The sequence below is a fragment of the Musca domestica genome, unplaced genomic scaffold (assembly GCF_030504385.1).
Source record: "Musca domestica strain aabys unplaced genomic scaffold, Musca_domestica.polishedcontigs.V.1.1 16, whole genome shotgun sequence".
In the NCBI taxonomy this organism is placed as follows: domain Eukaryota; kingdom Metazoa; phylum Arthropoda; class Insecta; order Diptera; family Muscidae; genus Musca; species Musca domestica.
Genome location: NW_026712219.1, coordinates 2,672,248 through 2,692,428, shown reverse-complemented (window position 1 = coordinate 2,692,428; position 20,181 = coordinate 2,672,248). Strand labels below are relative to the sequence as shown.

Genomic DNA, 20,181 nt, shown 5'->3' with positions numbered 1-20,181 from the left:
ATTATTCTGTTTCTATTTTTGGCGGGGCCAACAAGTGGTTTTGTCAAATCACAAACATTTTTCCGGTGATTTATGTGTCGGTAAATAAATGTCGCTTCCAACAAATCTAATAATAAATGCATGAAACCTCATAGCTCTTGAGAAATTAGCATTTTATTGAATGTCATCACAAAGACATTAGACAGCAAAGAATATTGAAAACTGACATGGGATGATTTATAAAATATGTAGTTAGGTGCTTCATTGAAATCAAACTCACAATAAAATCGACAAACTTCAGCCCTAATTTCAGTTATCAAAAAAGAGGGTCACGATATCAAAAAAGCTAAAAGTTTGTTGAACCCAGGGTGAATATCTTCTCTTCATACAGTCCGGAGGTGAGAGTCATTGTAACGTTACTGAAAATAAATTTCTTCTTACAATTTTTCCAGTTACAGAGACAATGCTGTTACCCATGTCTCCGTTTAAGGCGGTACAGCTAAGAAAGTACCTTCACTAAAATTCTACCTCAAAAAAAAAAAAAATAAATAAATAAATAAATAAAAATAAACTTTTAATGCCCCCACTTCCCCAATTTCGCAATTTTCAAAAAAAAATAGTAATCCGTTAAAAATGGTGTTACAATCTTAAAAAATACCGAATGTAGCCATTATATTAGTGTCTATACGACGATGTGGACCTGCATAGGCAACTTTTGACGTAAGCCATTACAATATTCAAATGCAAAACTTAAAAAAAATCGGTGTATTATATACCTAAAATACACCAAAAACGTGGACCTGCACAGATAGTTTTCTGTCTAAGGCCATTACGAACTTTAACTACTCTATTTGAAACACTTCCGGTGAATGGTGTCGATAAAATCACCAAATTACCGAATATCGGTAGGTATCGTTATATGAGGGCTATACGAAGACGTGGACCTGCACAGTTTTCTGTCTTAGGCTGAAGTATCCATTAAGAATTTTAAATACGAGAATTTTAAATTTGAAACAATTCAGGTGAATAATGTAGCCAAAATCATCAAAATACCAAATATTGGGAGGTACCGTTATTTAGGGGCTATACAAAGACGTGGACCAGAACATACAATTTTCTGTCTTAGGCTGTAGTATCCATTACGAACTTCAATTACCAAATTTGAAACAATTCCGGTAAATCACCAAAATACCGAAAATAGGGAGGTACCATTATATGGCGGCTATATCAAAACGTGGACCTACATGGTTCATTTTCAATACCAAAAGACCTGCAGAAATTATGAAATTTTGCATGCCATCAGGGTTAAGAAGATTATTTCAAATTTTAGAGGATACAATGGATTAAAATCGGAATTATCAATGCAAATCTGCACGGTGCATCTAAGGCGTAAACAGGGTCTTTAGGGATCAGGCCTCTACTACTCTGAAATATTGCCTTGGAAATTTATTTTTCTAATAGTGGAGGTATAAAGAGTTTGGCATGGTTGAACATAGGTTAGGTAATGGTAAAGAAAGCGCGCTTGTCTTCAGGCAGCATTTACACTCGTAGACCTGCCGGTATATTGTGTTTATCCCAAATTTAGGAAAGAGAACGGAAAGTGACCTGTGATGATACCCACCCCAAATTGCAAGTAAGTTTACGCATTGGAGATGAGCGATTTTGTTATCTTCTCGGAGATTATAGACCAGCTGTTTTTAGAGGCTTTTCATCCCCTTTCATTGAACCATTTTTGTTGAAAATTTTCGGAGAAGTATTCGTTTATCACAGGAAAAAAGTGGCACAAGGGTGGTCTGATCGAGTTCTCTACTTCAAAGTCAATTAATTCAGATCCCGTCGTGCCAATTCATCTGCTGCCTCATTACCTTGAATGTAGCAATGGCGTGGGACCCAGCAGAGGTTGATGGACAACCCAGTTTTTTCCAGGGCTTCTCTGGTAAAAGAATTTAATGTCCCCTGTGCCGCTTGAATATCAACATATACGGTCGCCAGATCGTTAACATCACTGTTCCTATGCGCCTGTATATGGGTTTTTTAATCGCTAAGATTTCTGCCTATGAAATCTTAAGGATATCGCAGAAGACTCTAGCACCTGGCCCACATTTTCCCTTAGAACAGTCATTATATACAGTTATACCGCATAAAGGTGATTTGTTGCGGGTCCAGATGTCCATGTCAAGTATGTGTATATGAGTTTAAGTGGTTCGGAGTTCAACTGTTCACCATTGTTTAAAGTATCTGAGTCGTAGGACACAGTTGTATGAATTTAGGTTGAATTACCTAAAGACCCATATATCCACTTGATTATATGCGACTTAAGATCCTAACTTTTACCTATAGAAATTTGTCAAGAGTAAAGTGCGACTAAGCCTGTATTTGAGCGCTCTTAAGAAATTCTTTTCCAGTTTAAATTATGATCGAGAATAGTATCGAGGTATCTGGCTTCAGAAAAGAGAGTTAACATTACTCCATCTTTCATTGGTGAAAAGAATTCTGAACATTAACGCTTCTCGTACAGATGACCAGCTCTGTTTTTGATAGACTTACGCCCAGCTTATTGCTGCCTTCTCACCCTAATAGCTTAACGAGAGCTCCTTGCATTAGATCTGGAATTGTTTACAGAAACTTCCCAGCGATCAACCGAACCACATTGTCGGTATAGGCAACGAATTTTGTCCCAGTTTGTTCCAGATCCTTGAGTATGTTATTAATAACCGTGTTATTAATAACCATAAACCACAATAATGGCGATAGAACACAGCCCTGCGGTGTACCCCATTGGACTGAATTCTTAATGGAGCTCTCCAAATGTGCGAATAGAAGCTTCTGCTGCTGAGCATGGCATCAATACATTCTATGAAGAGCTGGGGTACATTAAGTTTTAAGAGAGGAATGAAAGCATACGAGTGTGATATTGTTGAAGGCTCCCTTGATATTGAGAATAGCATTGAAAATTGTCTCTTTGTCCTCCTTTTATATAGGCATGCCGAGCAGTGTTGATTGCAGTAGGAGGTGGCAGAGTCAACTAACCTTTAAAGATTTTAGTAGAAAGGTGGAGAGATCAATAGGTCTGTAGTCCTTTGGAAGTGAATAACTTGGTTTCCCAGCTTTGGGAATGTAAGTCACGGAGACTTCCCTCCACAGCATCGGAATGTGTGATAGAAACTGACAGGCTTTAAAAATCTCCCTCAGCGTCGAAGCATAATGTAACTTGGCGGGAATAATACTGTATGGTCGAGGTGTTTTTAAGTGTCTATGGCCAATTTGAGTTCGGGATTGAAGGTTGTTAACTTTTCGCTGCCACCAATTGTGGAGAGCATTCGGTAAACTTTGGATATGAGCTTTTCCAAGGTGTAGTCGCTTACATGCACATCATTTATGAATCTTTTTGCACGCTTTGTTCTGTGTACTACATGGAGATGGAGCAACTGAAAGACTCCATGCGCACAGATAACTTAGAGCCCTTTTAAAATAGGCTTTCGGTTTTTTCTACTCGTCGCATGATCGTTTCTAGAGTTATGTTACATTTGACCATAATTCCACCATAGACATTTTGAAGGTTTAAACGACTTCTATTTATATAAAACCTTCTAAGGTCTGTAGAGATAGGCCTCGTATCGATCTTGTAATGAGTCTAGAATAAGACTAGGATATCTGGGTGTTCACCAATACAATTGTAAATAAAGGCTATAGGCGTGCGGAGCCGACCATGTGATACCCCTTATGTCCAAATCCATTTTGGAAGATTTCGCTTATGTCACGGAGCACTCTCCAGATATTACCCTTAGCATTTTGACCAGGAACATTTGCCCAATATTTATGCACTCCGTCGTGCTGATATTTGTTGTGGTCTATTTCGCAGCTACATATAATCAATGGTCATCCAAAATGCTAGAATTCTTCCCCGTCCTTAACTCTCGTCTCTAGCGAGTCGATTGGCTTTAATTGTGTGATTAGGATTTTTCTCTGTTTTGATCATTTGAACCTCTAAATATTATGCGATCATCTCCAAAAGCAATAGGCTTCTATTCTGGCCCTAGACCCACCTCCATTCTAAATTTCAGACAGACGGACATACATAGCCAGATCGACTCAGCTCGGCGAGATAGCAAGATCTATATATACTTTCCTATGTGGGAAACCAGTATTTCCAGGTGTAACATAATTTTTGGCCCAACCAAACTTATAATACCCTCAACACATAGTGTTGTAGGGTATAAAAATAAAATGTATTGGTAGAATATTTAGATTTAATCAGAGTCGATGAAGAAGGTGCTGCCGGATATGGATGATTTTTGCTATAGCACTTTTATATAATATTTCTTTAAACCATTGCCTCAATACGCATAGCTTTTATAATTTAATAGATAGACAATCACCAAATAACTTTGAATTTCTCTGCCTAGAGTAATGGAGAACATGTTTTTTATGAACTCACATTGCTTCTTGAGAATTTGTGATTTTTTTTCTTTTGAACACCATTGCAAACCATTTGACGGCTTCCAATGAACTAAAATATTACAAGAATTGCTTAACACAAAGAAGTTCGAGTTCATTAATAATTAGGAAAAATTCCCATAAATAATTAAGCCTTAGGACAACATAATTAAGTCTCAATTAATTTGACGATTATCGAAATTAATTTAAGCGGAAACAAGAAATGTAAGAATTCACGATTTTGACTGTGGCTGGTTTGATTCTTGTTTAATATGCAAATATTAATCAAACGGTTAGTAGGAAAGTGGAACATTATGATAAGAATGTGGTGGAAAAAAGGGAACAATATTTGGAGTGACAGTTTTACAACATCATTGGTTTGAAAATTTAGAGATAGAAAATTAGGAAGCACACTATATGAGTAATGATATGAGTTTTTGAAATGTTTGGAAAATAGACAAGTAAAAAAGCTGTAAGTTCGTCCCGGCCGAGCTTTAATACCCTCCACCATTTGGAACGATTTTGGAAATTTTCAAAAAAAAAAAATAAAATCCGTTAAAAATTCTGTTAAAATCTTAAAAATACCCAATGTGGCCATCATATTAGGGTCTAAACACGACGTGGACCTGCATAGGCAACTTTTGTTATAAGCTATTACAGTATTCGAATGCGAAACTTAAAAAAAAATGGTGAATAATGTAGCTAAACTCATCAATATAGGGAGGTACTTTTATATGGGGGCTATACCAAAATGTGGACCTGAACAAACAATTTTCTGCTATTGGCTGCCCGCTAAAATCATCAAAACACCAAATATAGGGGGGTACCGTCATATGGGGGGCTATAAAAATACGTGAACCTGCACAGAAAATTTTCTGAAATAGGCTGTAGTATTCATTACGAACTTCAATTACCAAATTTGAGACGGTTCCGGTGAATAATGTCGCTAAAATCATCAAAATACCGAACATTGGGAGGTACCGTTATATGGGGGCTATAGGAAGACGTGCACCTGCACAGAAAATTTTCTGTCTTAGACTGTAGCATTCAATACGAACTTCAAACACCAAATTTGAAACAATTCCGGTGAATAATGTCGCTAAAATAATCATCATACCGAATATCGGATCATCATCATACCGAATATCGGGAGGTACAGTTATATGGAAAATACACCAAAACGTGGACCTACACGGCCATTTTCAGTACCAACAGTCCTGCAGACATCACATACATTTGAGTAAAATGTTGTCAATCTACTTTATTTCATTCGGAAGCTAGAGTGATTTCCAACGACGGACAGTAGGATGGACATCGCTTAAACGACATAGAATTTTTTGGGGTCTAAAATGTATATTTCAAGATTTTACAAATGAAATGAAAAAATTAATATACCCTCCGCATTATGGTGGGGGGTATAAAACCTTCCAAAATATCATTGATTTTTGAAAGGGATATTTGATTTTTTAAAAACCTTGTAGATTTTAGGAATATTTTTCAGAGTCCAAAACCAACCAAACCAAAATTAAGGCACTAGGGACCAATTGTAAAATTTATATGTAATCTTTTTGGGCCACCTTGTATATAAAATAGACATAGATCTGCTTAAAAGTCAAGAACCGCTGGACTGATTTTCACAATTCTCATCAATCTGGAATGTACTCTTACTAACAGAAAAATATGACAATAACCAGTAAAGAAAGTCTTAAAGACGGGCGGGGCCGACTTTATGATACCCTACACCACTTTGCTAATCTAGTAGAGCTCCACATAACAGTTAAAAAATTTGTATCATTTAAATTCGGATTTGTATTGCCCATTTGGTGCACAATTAATTTGAAATCGGATAAAGATATATATGGGAGCTATATCCAAATCGGAACCGATCTTGAGAAAATTTGACAAAGATATTTCTGAGCTGTATTTGATATATTTCCCTGAATATCGTTGTTACGGAGTGCATAATACGGCTATGGGTAACAAATTTAACAAATCGGATGAAACGTAAAAATATGGGAGCTATAGCTATATCTGAACCGATCTTCAACAAATTTGGCATACTAGATTCTAGACTCAATTCGGTCGTAAGTGCTAGATTCCATCCCATTGGACAAATATTATACGTTTAGTGCACAATAAAATGTAAATCGAACGAAGTTATATATGGGAGCTATATCCCAATCTGAACCGACCTCGATAAAATTTATCAAATGTTTTTCTGAGATGTATTTGATATATTTCCCCAAATAATGATGTTACAGAGGAGGACAAAAATAACAAAGCGGATGAACAATATATATGGGAGGTATAGCTATATCTGAACCGATTTCAATCAAATTTAGCATACTTATTTTCAGACCTAATTTGGTTGTATGTGCAAAATTTTATTTTCAGACCTAATTTGGTTGTATGTGCAAAATTCCATACTATTCGGGCTGATATTAAACGTTTGGTGTAATATCAAATCAAATCGGACGAAGATATATGACAGCTATATCTAAATTTGGACCGATTATCTCCAATTTCAATAGGGTTCGTCCTCGGGCCAAACAAATGATTTGTGCAAAACTTCTTCTGGATAGGGCAATAAATGCGAAATGTAATGGTTTACAAAAATACATGGACGCATGCTGAGTCCTGTTGGCATGTCCAAAGTCTGCGGCCAAAATGTTTGCGTGCCCAAGGCTTTAATACGCCCTCCAGAATATTTTCGTGATAAAATTCGGCATTTATTTTGATTATTACGACCATCAGCTGTTATGGAGCCCACACCATCACCATGGCCGGCGCTTGAGTTCTGGTGGCCAAACGAAGGTATAAATTTTCAGCTGACATCTTTGGCAATTAAACACGATCAATTTTTTGTTTACAAATTGCTGGACAACGATTGTTTTCTAATCGGAGGAAACCAAATTCGGCAGCTCACCACTGTCGGCCAAGCGAAGCAACTCTGTAGCTGTTTTGAGTCTATTTTCCTTGGGTTGCAGTGTAAGTTCTGTCACTTTTTGGAATTTTAATGGCTTTAACCCGAGCTCATTTTTCAATATTTGCCGAATAGAATATTGCGATATGTTCAGCTCACGAGCAATTTTTCGGCCTTAACCAAAATACTTTTGTACGCTTGTAAACAATATAATGAGCTGTCACCGGAATAATTTTAACAGCTGTCGGACGAGTGGCTTAGAAATGACAGCAGTCTGAAGTTGGTTGCTGTTTTTATACCCTTAACCTTGTAAAAGACGGTATATTTACTTTGTTATTCTGTTTGTAACATCCTTAAATATTCGTCGTAGACCCCATAAAGTATATATATTCATAATCAGCATAAAATTCTAAGTCGCCTGTCTGTCTGTATGTCTGTCCGTCTGTCTGTTGAAATCACGATACAGTCCACATTATTTGACGTAGAGCGAGAGCAAAATTTAGCAGAGCAATTTGTATTGTGTCTAGAATGGTTGGTATTGAAAATGAGATATATCGGTCCACGTTTTGGTATAGCCTTCATATGACTGTACCTGCCGATATTCGGTATTTTGATGGTTTTTGTCACATTTTTTTCACTGATTTGTCTAAAAATTGGTATTTGTAGGTCATAGTGGGTCCTAATTCGTGTGGCGAAAGATTGTATATACAGGTGGTCCACGTTTTGATATAATCCCCATATAACGGTACCTCCTAATATTCGATATTTTGATGATTTTTGACACATTTTTTTTTTACGAATTTCTCTGAAAATTGGTCATAATGGGTCCCAGTTCGTGTGGCGAATCATTGTAATTATACGTCCCCGATTTGGGTATAGCCCCCATATAACGGTACCTCCCGATATTTGGTATTTTAATTGTTTTTGACACATTTCTTCGAATGGTATTTGTTGGTCCAAATGGGTTCTAGCTCTTTTGGCGAAACACTGTATGTATAGGTCCACGTTTTTGTATTTCGTATTCGTATTTCCCTATATTCGGTATTTTAATGATTTTTGGCACATTTTTCCATGAATATGTCTAAAAATTGGTATATGTGGGTCAAATGGACTCTAATGTTTCCTCTATCCTAAGGTGGAGGGTATTAAAAGTTTGGCCCGGCCGAACTTAATGTTTTTTTACTTGTTTTCATCTCACCTTTTATGGTTTCTTTAGAACCTCCATTTTCGTTTCTTCTTCCTGTCATTCCAAAAAAATTATCCCTATTATTAATAAGAATTAACTCCCCTCCCCAACTCTTCATGACCTTCCTTGGAAAAAAGTATTGGTCGTCTATAACATGTGGAAGCAAACATATAATTGTTTGTTTTGCTGTTAATGAGAAATTTTAGACGGTAACCACTGGTCATTAGTTTTATGGGTCGCCGTTTTTTTGGATGAAAAATAAAATACTTTTGTGGGGGTATGATGATGACCAGAATGTTTGTTCTGGCTGATTGTTTGAATGATGGGGCTGTCGACGACAACTGCTACCAAACCGTGTTCTACATATTGACCATGTCATTTGTTTGGTCATGTCAACCAAAAAAAAAAAAAAAAGAAAAAACAATGAAATAACAAATGAATAATATGCACCTTTATATTCCTTGGCCATATACACATAAAATCCGCTGCTTGTCCTTATTCCTCCTGTCCGTCAACGTCACACATTTATTGGTGATCCAAATTTATTTTGACAGGGGTTTTAGTATTTTTGTTAAAAAGGTTCCATGAACTTAACTTTTTGATTTAGTTGTTAGCCGGCTTTCTGGGGCAATACACGTGCGGTTCGCTCAAAATACATTTCGACTTTTGGACATTTGTAGCAAGTCAGTCAGTTAGTCAGTCAGCAACCTGTCATTAGTGGTGTTGTTGGATACATTTATTTATTTATCTGTGTGGTTGAGTATTCCAGCCATTGTCCTGAAGTTGTTGTTACTAATATTAAAGCACTCACAAAGGAGTAGAAGTAGAATATTTAAGTGAAATTAACATTTATTTGATTGATTGTTGAAATATTGACTTTAATTGTGATGACTCATGATTTATAGATAATTTTAAATTTTTTTTCTTTTATTAATTTTTAATTGCAGTACTACCCATGAATGGTCAGCTGCCAAATGATAGTGGCCGTCGGAGGCGTGGAAGCGATGGTAAGTTTTGACAGTATGAAAATAATACGGGCTGGGTTTATTTGATGTAGACTTACGGTGGACCCGGGCAACTATGCAACCTTTTTTTCGAAAGAGGATACAATGTTTTAGAACATTAATGCAATACTTTTTATAGCTAATTAAAAATGGGAAGAAGTTATACATAAAAAAAAATATTCATTTGGATCAGGACCCTGCACGCCAGAAGACCCTCCAGCCCGGCCCTGAACATGGTTTATGTTCTGTCATTTTCAGTTCATTTTCGATGAAAACGTTAATTTCTTCCAGGTTCAACCTCCACGGATTTGCTTTGAATTCTGATCTAAATTACCGACCACATTTTAATTACCAAATGCATTTTCCGAATATTAAGTTGCTCAGACTACGGTATTATTGGACTGCGATATAATGTAAAGCCACAAAAAAATATTTGAAAATCCTGATAGAACATTTGTTCTCGGAATTTTTCTGGTCCAAAAAAACTCAAAAATTTTCTTGCAGTGATGTCTTATGGAAGACGACCAAAGGGACTTTTTATAACATTAGCCATATGGCTAGAGAGGTTTTATATAATTGGATACGGCCAACACATGCCTCATCGAAACAACGGCTTTAGACTCTTTGGACCAAATCCGTTTCAGGACATTTAGAGGCGATCTAACGATGTATATCCATCCGTCTGTATGTCTGGCTGGAGCGCACGATAACCCTCGAAGGGAGTATCCGATTTGGTCCACACTTGGTTCATCGTAATACTTTTATCAAACTTTGATCGAGCTCGGAGATGGGCAATATCGGTCCACTCTTTCTGGCATCTCCCCCACAAAAGGGCGAAGCTTTCAAAAAATAATCTACTACACAGGAAGAGAATCGATAATCCTAATACTTGATAGGTTAGGTGCGAAATTAGACAATATCGGGCCACTCCATCAAGTACCTCAATCACAAATGGTCAAAATTTTGAATAATTATAACAACATCGGGTCACTCCATTAAGTACCTTCCCCACATAGGATCAAAATTTTGAATAATTATAACTCTTATAAAACGTGATGTAAGATTCCGATTGTCTTCGAATTACACACATCACAATATTTTTATTAAACCAAGATCTGGTGTGAAGATGGACTCCTTGTGGTACCTCTCCCCCAAAGGGTCAACATCTTAAATATCCATGAAGCTCATAACACACGAAATTAACATCCGATTCCATTCAGACTTGGCAAATCTTAATCTTTCTACTAACACAAGATCTTTTATAAAAATGGTAGAGATCGGACCATTACTTCTGTTACCTCCCCCCACAAAGGGTCAAAGTTTTGAATAACCAAACAATTAATTAACCAACCTTTTAATGTTTGAAGATGAGATGTATCGGTCTACTCCTTCTGGTACCTCTCCCACGAAGGGTCAACATTTTGAATATCTATGGAGCTCATAAAACGCGAAACTAATATCCGATTAACATCAAATTTTACACATACACACATTTTTTGTAACGCAAGATCTCTTATGAAGATATATCCAGAATGTCTTCTATTGGAGGGATATAAGATTTTCTCGCCGAGGACCATAGATTTGCTCGAACCAGACTAAAAGGCTTTTCCTGATGTGACAAGAAGGCCGTCTCGCGGAAGTCTTTTCAGGATTTCTCTAAGAAGACCATAAGCTCTTCTTGTAATGGAAAGAAGGTCTTTTCGTTGTGGACCAGAAGGTCCTCTCATAAAGACCAAAAGGACTTCTTTATAAAATGAGAGAGTATTCTCATTGGACTGGCAGAACGGGCAGAGGTCTTCCCATAGCAGAGTATAAGGTAAACGTATAGTTGAGCAGAAGGTTTGCTCACGGAAGTGTTTGCTCAAAGCAAAAATTCTGCTCTCAAAACATCCGAAGCTTTGCTCACAGCTAAGCAGGCGATTGTCGCACAGCAGAGCAGAAGGACTGCTTATAGCTGAGCAAAAGTTTTGATCCCCGCAGAGTAGAAAGTCTGGTCATAGCAGAGCTGAAAGCATAGCATGGAGTAACGTCGTTTCATCGCAGAGAAGAATGTCGTGTATTCGTAGAGAAAACTGACGGCTCATCGAAAAGCAGATGGTTTGCTATATCGCCAGGTTCTTTTTTTCCAAAAATAACTGATAATTTTGGGCATTGAATTGCTAATTGAAAGGAGTTTTTGGAGGAACTCCTAAATTGAACAATTTTTCATCAAACTTTCTCATTTTTATTACGCTGCTAGATTAACACTCATGTCTCAAATGATATGTATATATATCATAAATTTAGGTTAGCCTGTACATAGTAATCAATTCCTTATCTATGGACATTAAGGACATTATCTTATTTACACATAGTTTCACAGTGTTGGTCTTTAAAACAACTTCATTTTTATACATTGCCAGCTTAAGAAAGTGTAAAGGTCATTTGCTCTTTCTTATATCTCTAACAAGAAGCAAAAACACATACCCACATATATCAATTAATTGGTTTAATGGAAGGAAACTCCCAAAAATAGTTGAGATAAACAGTTTTTTATTTGTCCAAGTGGAATGAAAGTACACGAATAATATTTAAACAAAATTGTTTGAAATAAAAATAAAAAAAAACAACAACAGAATTGAAGCTACTTTGTTACACGTCATATGTCTCAATTCTCATGGGAAATATTCAAACAATTAACAAAATTAAAATTAAAACAATTCAATTATCAGTTTATTTGAAATAAAGGTAGGGATAGGCAGGTGGTAGAAAGGGCTGAGAGTTTGGTTGGGCCAACCCTCTTTTGACCTGCAATACAAAGAGATATTTTTTAATGCTGAGGTGGCACAATCAAATTTCATGTTGGTTTCAAAATATTGTAGGAGACAAGTAGGTGATTATTTAAAAATGTAATATAACGCTGTGGATTTTTATATTAAATATTTAGAGAAATAATAAGCTACTGTGTCTTTAATATTCACCTGAAAATGACGTTGCCTAAAGTCGGAATATTGGATATAAAAATCAAAATTTTAAAAATAAGATACTGACTTTTTTTATTTGACCTCAATTCAAAACAAGGAAAAAACAGTATGTTCGGCTGGGCCGAACTTTGAATACCCTCCACCAAATATAAAAAAATTGGAAATTTTCAAAAAAAAAAAAAAAATCCCTTGACAATTTTGTTTACATTTAAAGAATGCAGAATATAGAGGTTTGCAGTTATATAGGTGTCCATACGAAAACGTCTAAAGGGAGGTACCGAAGACCTCGACCTGCATAGGCAATTTTTTGTCACAGGTTTTAGTACTCGTTACGAAGTACAAATACGAAATAAAAACCATTCCGGTGAATAATGTAGCCAAAATCATAAAAATACAGAGTATAGGGAGGTGCCGATATACGAGGGGCTATACGAAGATGTGGCTCTGCATAGACAATTTTATATCTCAGACTGTGGTACCTTTTAGGAACTTCGAATAGGTAATTTGAAGCTATTTAGGTGAATAATGTAGCTAAAATTATCAAAATACCGAATATAAAGAAGTAGAGTTATGTGGGGGCCTTTATAGCTCATTTTTAATACCAAAAGTCTTGCAAATTAATTGCACATTTTTATGATTTCTTCGATTGATAATCACGGATTTCGGGAGCAAATCAGATCAATAACACTGGACTTTTTAGGTGGATTTCACTAATTTTTAAAATAAATTTCTCCAATTTCAGATTTTGAAAAACTACTTTGAAAACCTATTTTGGCAAAAAGCGATTAAAAAAAGATTATCTGGAATTTATTCTTGATTTTTAAATGATTTTTGAAAAACTTTCTATGCTATAGTCGTGAATTGGTTCTATCTGAGGTGTAATTGTAAATTTTCAAAATGTGAATTTTTCGAAGGACTAGTTGGTTTATAATTCTTAAAATCAAATATTGAAGGACCAGATTGGCTCAAATCGTCCGTTTTAATATCCTACACCACGTAGTGGTTTCCATCACGAAAAACTAACTTTTTTTTTGGAAAATTTTCACCGAAATGCTTTTGTACGCTTGTAAATAAATAAATAAAGTAATAATAATAATAATAATAATAATAATAATAATAATAATAATAATAATAATAATAATAATAATAATAATAATAATAATAATAATAATAATAATAATAATAATAATAATAATAATAATAATAATAAAATAATAATAATATAATAATAATAATAATAATAATAATAATAATAATAATAAAATAATAATAATAATAATAATAATAATAATAATAATAATAATAATCATAATAATAATAATAATAATAATAATAATATAATAATTATAATAATAATAATAATAATAATAATAATAATAATAATAATATAATAATAATAATAATAATAATAATAATAATAATAATAATATAATAATAATAATAATAATAATAATATAATAATAATAATAATAATAATAATAATAATAATAATAATAATAATAATAATAATAATAATAATATAATAATAATAATAATAATAATAATAATAATAATAATAATAATAATAATAATAATAATAATAATAATAATAATAATAATAATAATAATAATAATAATAATAATAATAATAATATAATAATAATAATAATAATAATAATAATAATAATAATAATAATAATAATAATAATAATAATAATAATAATAATAATAATAATAATAATAATAATAATAATAATAATAATAATAATAATATAATAATAATAATAATATAATAATAATAATAATAATAATAATAATAATAATAATAATAATAATAATAATAATAATAATATGGTGGTGGAGGGTATTACCACCATTGGAAATTTTCAAAAAATAAAATCCTTAACCGTTATATGGTGGCTATACGAAGACGTGGACCTGCACAGACAATTTTCCGTCAGAGGAAAATTGAAACAATTCTGGTTAATAATATCGCTAAAATCATTAATAGCCTTCCATCTCAATTCGTTTGAAAGATTACAGCAGACAGTCAGACGGGCAGACAGACAGACGAACATCGCTAAATCGTCTTAGAATTTTACGCTGATCAAGAATATATATACCTTGTTGGGTCTCCCTCCATAGTATGGTGGAGGGTATAAAAATAAAGTCTATTAGAGGACTTTTCTAAGCTTCCTCTCTTAAATAACTTAGTGTGGATGTCGTGGATTGAATAATGACGATGTTGACAAATTAATAAAGAGAGAAAGAAACGGTAAAGAAAGTCTAAAAGTTGGGCGGCCACGTCTTTATGATATCCTACACCGCTTTGTATATTTAGTAGATCTTCATATAACAAATAAAAAATAAAAATATAACCAATCGGATGAACAATATGGAGCTACAGCTATATCACGTTTGGTGCACAATAAAAGACAAATCGGACGAACATATATATGGGTGCTATATCTAATCTGAACCGATTTCTATAAAATTTGGGAAAGGTATTTCTGTGCTGTATTCGATATATTGCGGCTTCGGAGAACAAAAATATCAAATCGGATGCACATTATATACATTAGCTAAATCCGAACCGATTTCGATCAAATTTGGCATACTTATTTCCAGGCGTATTTCGTACTATTTGGGCTGATATTACATGTTTGGCAATCGTATGAAGATATATATGGGAGCTCTATCTAAATTTTGACCCACTTTCTCTAATTTTAATAGGGTTTGTGCTTGAATGCAGGATTTTCAGGGCTCTGGATTTCCCATTTGGACGGTGCTATTGTTTCAAATCTTAATTTTTTTGCATTAAAATTTTCAACAATTATCGTTTTCCTTGCAAAAAGAAAAAACTAATATCTTCCTGCCTTTTGTTTATTGCCCGACCTTGAGTTGTGATGGCGATAAAACTTTTACTTTCACTTTTCAAATTTTCCGTTCTCACTTCAACTTACTTTGACTTAAGAAAATTTATAGTAATGTCATTTTCATTGCTTTCAATGATTGCACTTGAAAACTAATTTCATGAATTGCTGGGCGAGAGTATTTGGGCGAGAAATGGCAAACTTTTACATCGAAACGCCTTTTTTTGGTTTTATTTAAAGAAGTCATCGTGTGAAATAAATCACAAAACGAAAAAAACTGAACTTTTCAAAAATAACTTGTCTTGATTGACATGCAAACATGCAATAAATAATAATTGAAAAACAAAAGTTTTTCACAGGCAAGGAAAAGACACAAGAAAACGGTGGCGGAGAAAAGAACTTTAAATTAGTTCACACACACACACACAGACAAATATTTTGGCGAAAGGAGTAACGGAATTGTAATTTTGTTGTTTTTGTTTGCAGATTTTTCCATCAAGCTCTCCACAATACGAATATGGATGCATGAAAAGGAAATTGGTAAACTAACCCGCATATTATGGGCTGGCCAGGGGAATCGTTTAAGGCAACAGGCCAGCACCAATCCCAGGGTCAAGAGATTTCTAGCAGCAGTGCCTTATGTGATGGTGAGAGCCAAGGAATCCTTGAGGATATGATTAAAAGGATTTAATTTGTGTGTCTCTTATTTCCTCTTTTAGAATTCCATTCGCGATGTCCATCAAGCGGTAATCGACAACAATTTGGAAAATCTTCAGGCTCATTTGGAACCACCTGTACCACCGGCCTTGGTGACATGTCGCGATGCAAATGGCCTAAATCTGATACACAAAGCGGCCGGCCTTGGCCATGCCACAATCTTGGAATATCTGATCACCACCTGGCCCGATGGCGTACACGAGTGTGATATAACCGGCAAGACCCCCCTGCATTGGGCTGCCAGTGCCAAAAATAATATGCGCTGTTACACGCTGCTCACGCAAGCTGGCTGTGACGAGGAAGCCGTTGACTATGTAAGTTTGTCACTTTGGCGAAATTAAAAACTTCAAAAATTCCAGCGTCAATGGGTTTTGATTGAAATGCTTTGTTTTTCTGTTGTCTTCCATATGCGTTCTCTCATTTTTTTTTTGATCTGACATTGACAATCGTTGCGACAAATTGAAAAAATAGAAAATGAAAACGCCTTCATTTTATCGCCATAAACCGCATGAAATCGAAAGGGCGTTTCTGACGTATGTTCCCGAGGCACCACGAGTATCACCGGATGTGGCCACAGATTGGGAGGCCTTGAGTGATGACAGCGGTGATGGCAAGGTGGGTATATCGGGGGGTTTTGTCAAGGTGCTGTGGAAGATAATTTAATGGTTTTTTGTATATGGATTTTTTTTTGGTATTTTTGGTATGTCTTTAGAATCCCAACATCAAAATACCCGAAATGAATGGTTTCGGTAGACATTCCAATACGGAGAGTAATGAAAATACATCGGAAGCTGAAATGACGGAGGGGTAAGTATTGGGGGATTTATTTTGCTTTATTTTTGATAGAATTTAATCGGGGATTTCAGGGATATTTTTTATAGAATATCGGTAAGGGAATAGTTGTGAACTTTCAAAAGTGAATTTTCTGGATCATTCGTGTATTTAACATTTTTTCGAATCTAAAAAAAAAGATTTTGCAAGAATAGTTGTGGTTTAAAAAACTAAAATATTTTTGAAGGAGGGAGGTATGGAAGCAATGATCTTAAATATACCTTTTAAGACTTCAATTATAGTTTTTTTTTTTTATTTTGAAAAATTAAAATTATTTTTTTTACAACGGTACTTTTGATGTTTATTATTAAAAAATCTCAAATCACGAATTTCAATTTTTTTATAATTACAAATTTTTACAGAATATTTTTTCAGTATTTTTCTAGGACTATCTTGACTCTTACATTGAATTTTATACACATTTAATTACTTTAATCGTTGATTTTTAAGAATACTTTGAAGGACAATAATAGTAAATTTTTGAGATTATTTTTAAGGAACTGTAAGGTATTTCTAAGAAGGAATTTTAAAGATTTGTGCAGTTTTTTTATTATTACAGATATTATCGAGATGGAGCAAATTTTTGAAGATTATAAAAAAAACTAGGGCTCTTGCTCTGGGTCTTGTTTTTTTAAGTTTTAAAAATCCTGAATTTTTATATTTTTAAATCTCGGATCGTGGTTTTTAGAAATATTTTCAAGTAGGAATATGTGTGATACAATCGCGATTTATTTAAGAATATTTTTTTTACAATTTGTTTTAGGATTATGCGGGGCTATATTGGAATTTTTGTTCATTATTTTGGATATTTAGAAATTTCAAGGCACAAAACGTAGATTTTTTAAAGAAAAGTTTTTTTACGGACTATAACCCAGCGAAGATTTTTAAAAGAATATTTTTTTTAAGGCTATCATTGAATGTGAGTTTTTTTAAGCAAATTTTTAGGAGCTATCTGGTGGATAAAAGTGAATTTAAGCCAGTAAGGAAAAGTCAAAAGTCGGGCGGGCCGACTATATGATACCCTACACCACTTTGCATATTTAGTAGAGCTCATACGTCCCGAAATTTACTCCATTTTGGTTGATATTAGCCATTATTTGTAGAATTAACCCGAAATCGGTTGAATATATATATGGGACCTCTATCCGAATCTGAACCGATCTTGATAAAACAAATATATGGGAGCAATATCTAAGCCGATGTTCTCCGAATTTGATGTACTTGCTTCGAAACTGAATTCGGGACTTTAAACCCCAAATTGAATAAAACATATATATAAGAGCTATAGCTATATCTGAACCGTTTTATACCAAATTTAAAGTACTTGGTTATACGATGAATTCAGTCGTAATAGCATAATGTAAAGGGTTGCCCATATTCGACGGACCCATCTGGCAACGCCATAACTTTTGACAGATATGTCACATCGCTTAATGACATATCGCGTTTGAAGCGTCAGTCCAAGAAGATTTTTGCCATGAACCAATACACGCCACGCGAGCGCTCTGAAATAGTTGAAATTTACAAGAAGTCAATTGTGAAAACTCTACGTGCTTTTAAAAAATTAAAAAATGTGAGAAGTGCGCCTTCTAAGAACACCATTAAGCGTTTATACGAAAATTTTTCGACTGGTAAGGCTTTTTCTAATCCGAAGAGGCCATATAAAAGTCGACCAAGGCGATCGGCCGAGAATATCGCTGCCGTACGAGCCAGTGTTGAGAGGTCCCCAAGAAGATCCCAAAAACGCCGTTCTCAGCCGTTGGGCATGGCTCGGTCCACTTTACAACGGAGTATTCGCATTGATTTGCATTTGTTCCCGTACAAAATTCAATTGACGCAAAGAATGTTGCCTGCGGACAAGCCTCGTCGATTAGAATGGGCGCAAAGGTCCGTCGAATATCGGCAACCCTATATATGGGAGCTATATCCTAATCTGAACTTGACAGAGGTATTTTCGAGCAGTATCTGATGTCCGTTACCAAACATCATTGTTGTGAAGTGCATATTACGCATGTGAGGGACTTAAAACTCCAAATGGGATGAAACATATTAATGGGAGCTTTAGCTATATCTGAACCGACTTTTCCCCAATTTGATTTACTTGCTTATAGACTGGTCATTGGGACTTATATTAGCCATATGCGAGCTGTATCTAAATCTGCTCCGATTATCAGCAATTTCAATATGTTTCGTCCTTTGGCCAAATAAACATTGTTTGCAAAATTTCATCTCAATCGGATAATAAATGCGACCTGCATTTTGTTCACAAGAATACATGGACGGACTGGTATGCGTAAATCGACTCAGAAATTGATTCTATGAACATCCTCAAAAGTAAGTATGGGTATATCTGCTTCTTTCTCTATGTTACAAACTAATGCAGAAAGACATAATACCCTGTGGTGTAGGGTATACAAATATTTTTCCTAGAAAAATGAACTTGAATATTCATAGAGAATATTTTTTCAAGGACAATATTTTTTTAAGGTTATTAAACGTGGATTTTTTAACGTATATCATACCAAATATGGATTAAAAAATATATATTTCAAGGACTATCAGAGGACTTTTCTTAATTGGCATTGTTTTAGGGACTATCATTGAAATAACCTTATATTTTTAAAGATTATTTTTAAGGACTATTAGAGCACCAAACCTGGATATTTCAAAGCATAATTTACAGGGAACTATCACACATCCATATGTAGATTGTTTAAAGAATATTTTTACAAAGATTATCAAGGATAAAAGGATTTTTTGAATAAGATTTTTAAGGACTATATTGTTGATAAATAAACTTGATATTTTAAAAGAATTGTAGACCACCTAACGTATATTTTAAATAATATTTTCAATGACTGTTACAGCAATGAAGGTGAGAGTTTTTTCAATGACGCTATAGAATATTTTATCAAAAATTTCAAGGAACATGTGGGATAAAATTGCAGATTTAAGTTTTTATTCAATATTTCGTGGGTTTTCTAAAAGATATATATATATATATATATATATATATATATATATATTTTTTTTTTTTAATTTTCAAGGATAGAGGATTTCATTTTTATACCCTCCACCTTGGAAAGGAGGGTATATTAACTTTGTCATTCCGTTTGTAACATCCTTAAATATTCGTCGTAGACCCCATAAAGTGTATATATTCATAATCAGCATAAAATTCTAAGTCGATTTAACGATGTCCGTCTGTCTGTCTGTCTGTTGAAATCACGATACAGCCCACATTATTTGACGTAGAGCGCCAAAATTTAGCAGAGCAATTGGTATTGTG

At 34.3% G+C, this 20,181-nt stretch overlaps 1 protein-coding gene across 15 annotated transcripts in view; it reads left to right on the top strand.

The window, feature by feature from the left end:
- Nucleotides 1-20,181, top strand: part of LOC101893623 (glutamic acid-rich protein) — a 106,036-nt gene that overhangs the window by 37,581 nt on the left and 48,274 nt on the right. For all 15 annotated transcript variants that reach the window (XR_009341804.1, XM_059119969.1, XM_059119968.1 and 12 more), the window contains exons 3-7: nucleotides 9,473-9,532; nucleotides 15,831-15,991; nucleotides 16,064-16,375; nucleotides 16,533-16,676; nucleotides 16,774-16,868. Coding sequence is in view for 14 of the 15 variants with exons in the window: in XM_059119969.1 (XP_058975952.1) it covers nucleotides 9,473-9,532; nucleotides 15,831-15,991; nucleotides 16,064-16,375; nucleotides 16,533-16,676; nucleotides 16,774-16,868 (772 nt within the window). In the remaining variant the exon portion in view is untranslated. The remainder of the gene's footprint in view (nucleotides 1-9,472; nucleotides 9,533-15,830; nucleotides 15,992-16,063; nucleotides 16,376-16,532; nucleotides 16,677-16,773; nucleotides 16,869-20,181) is intronic.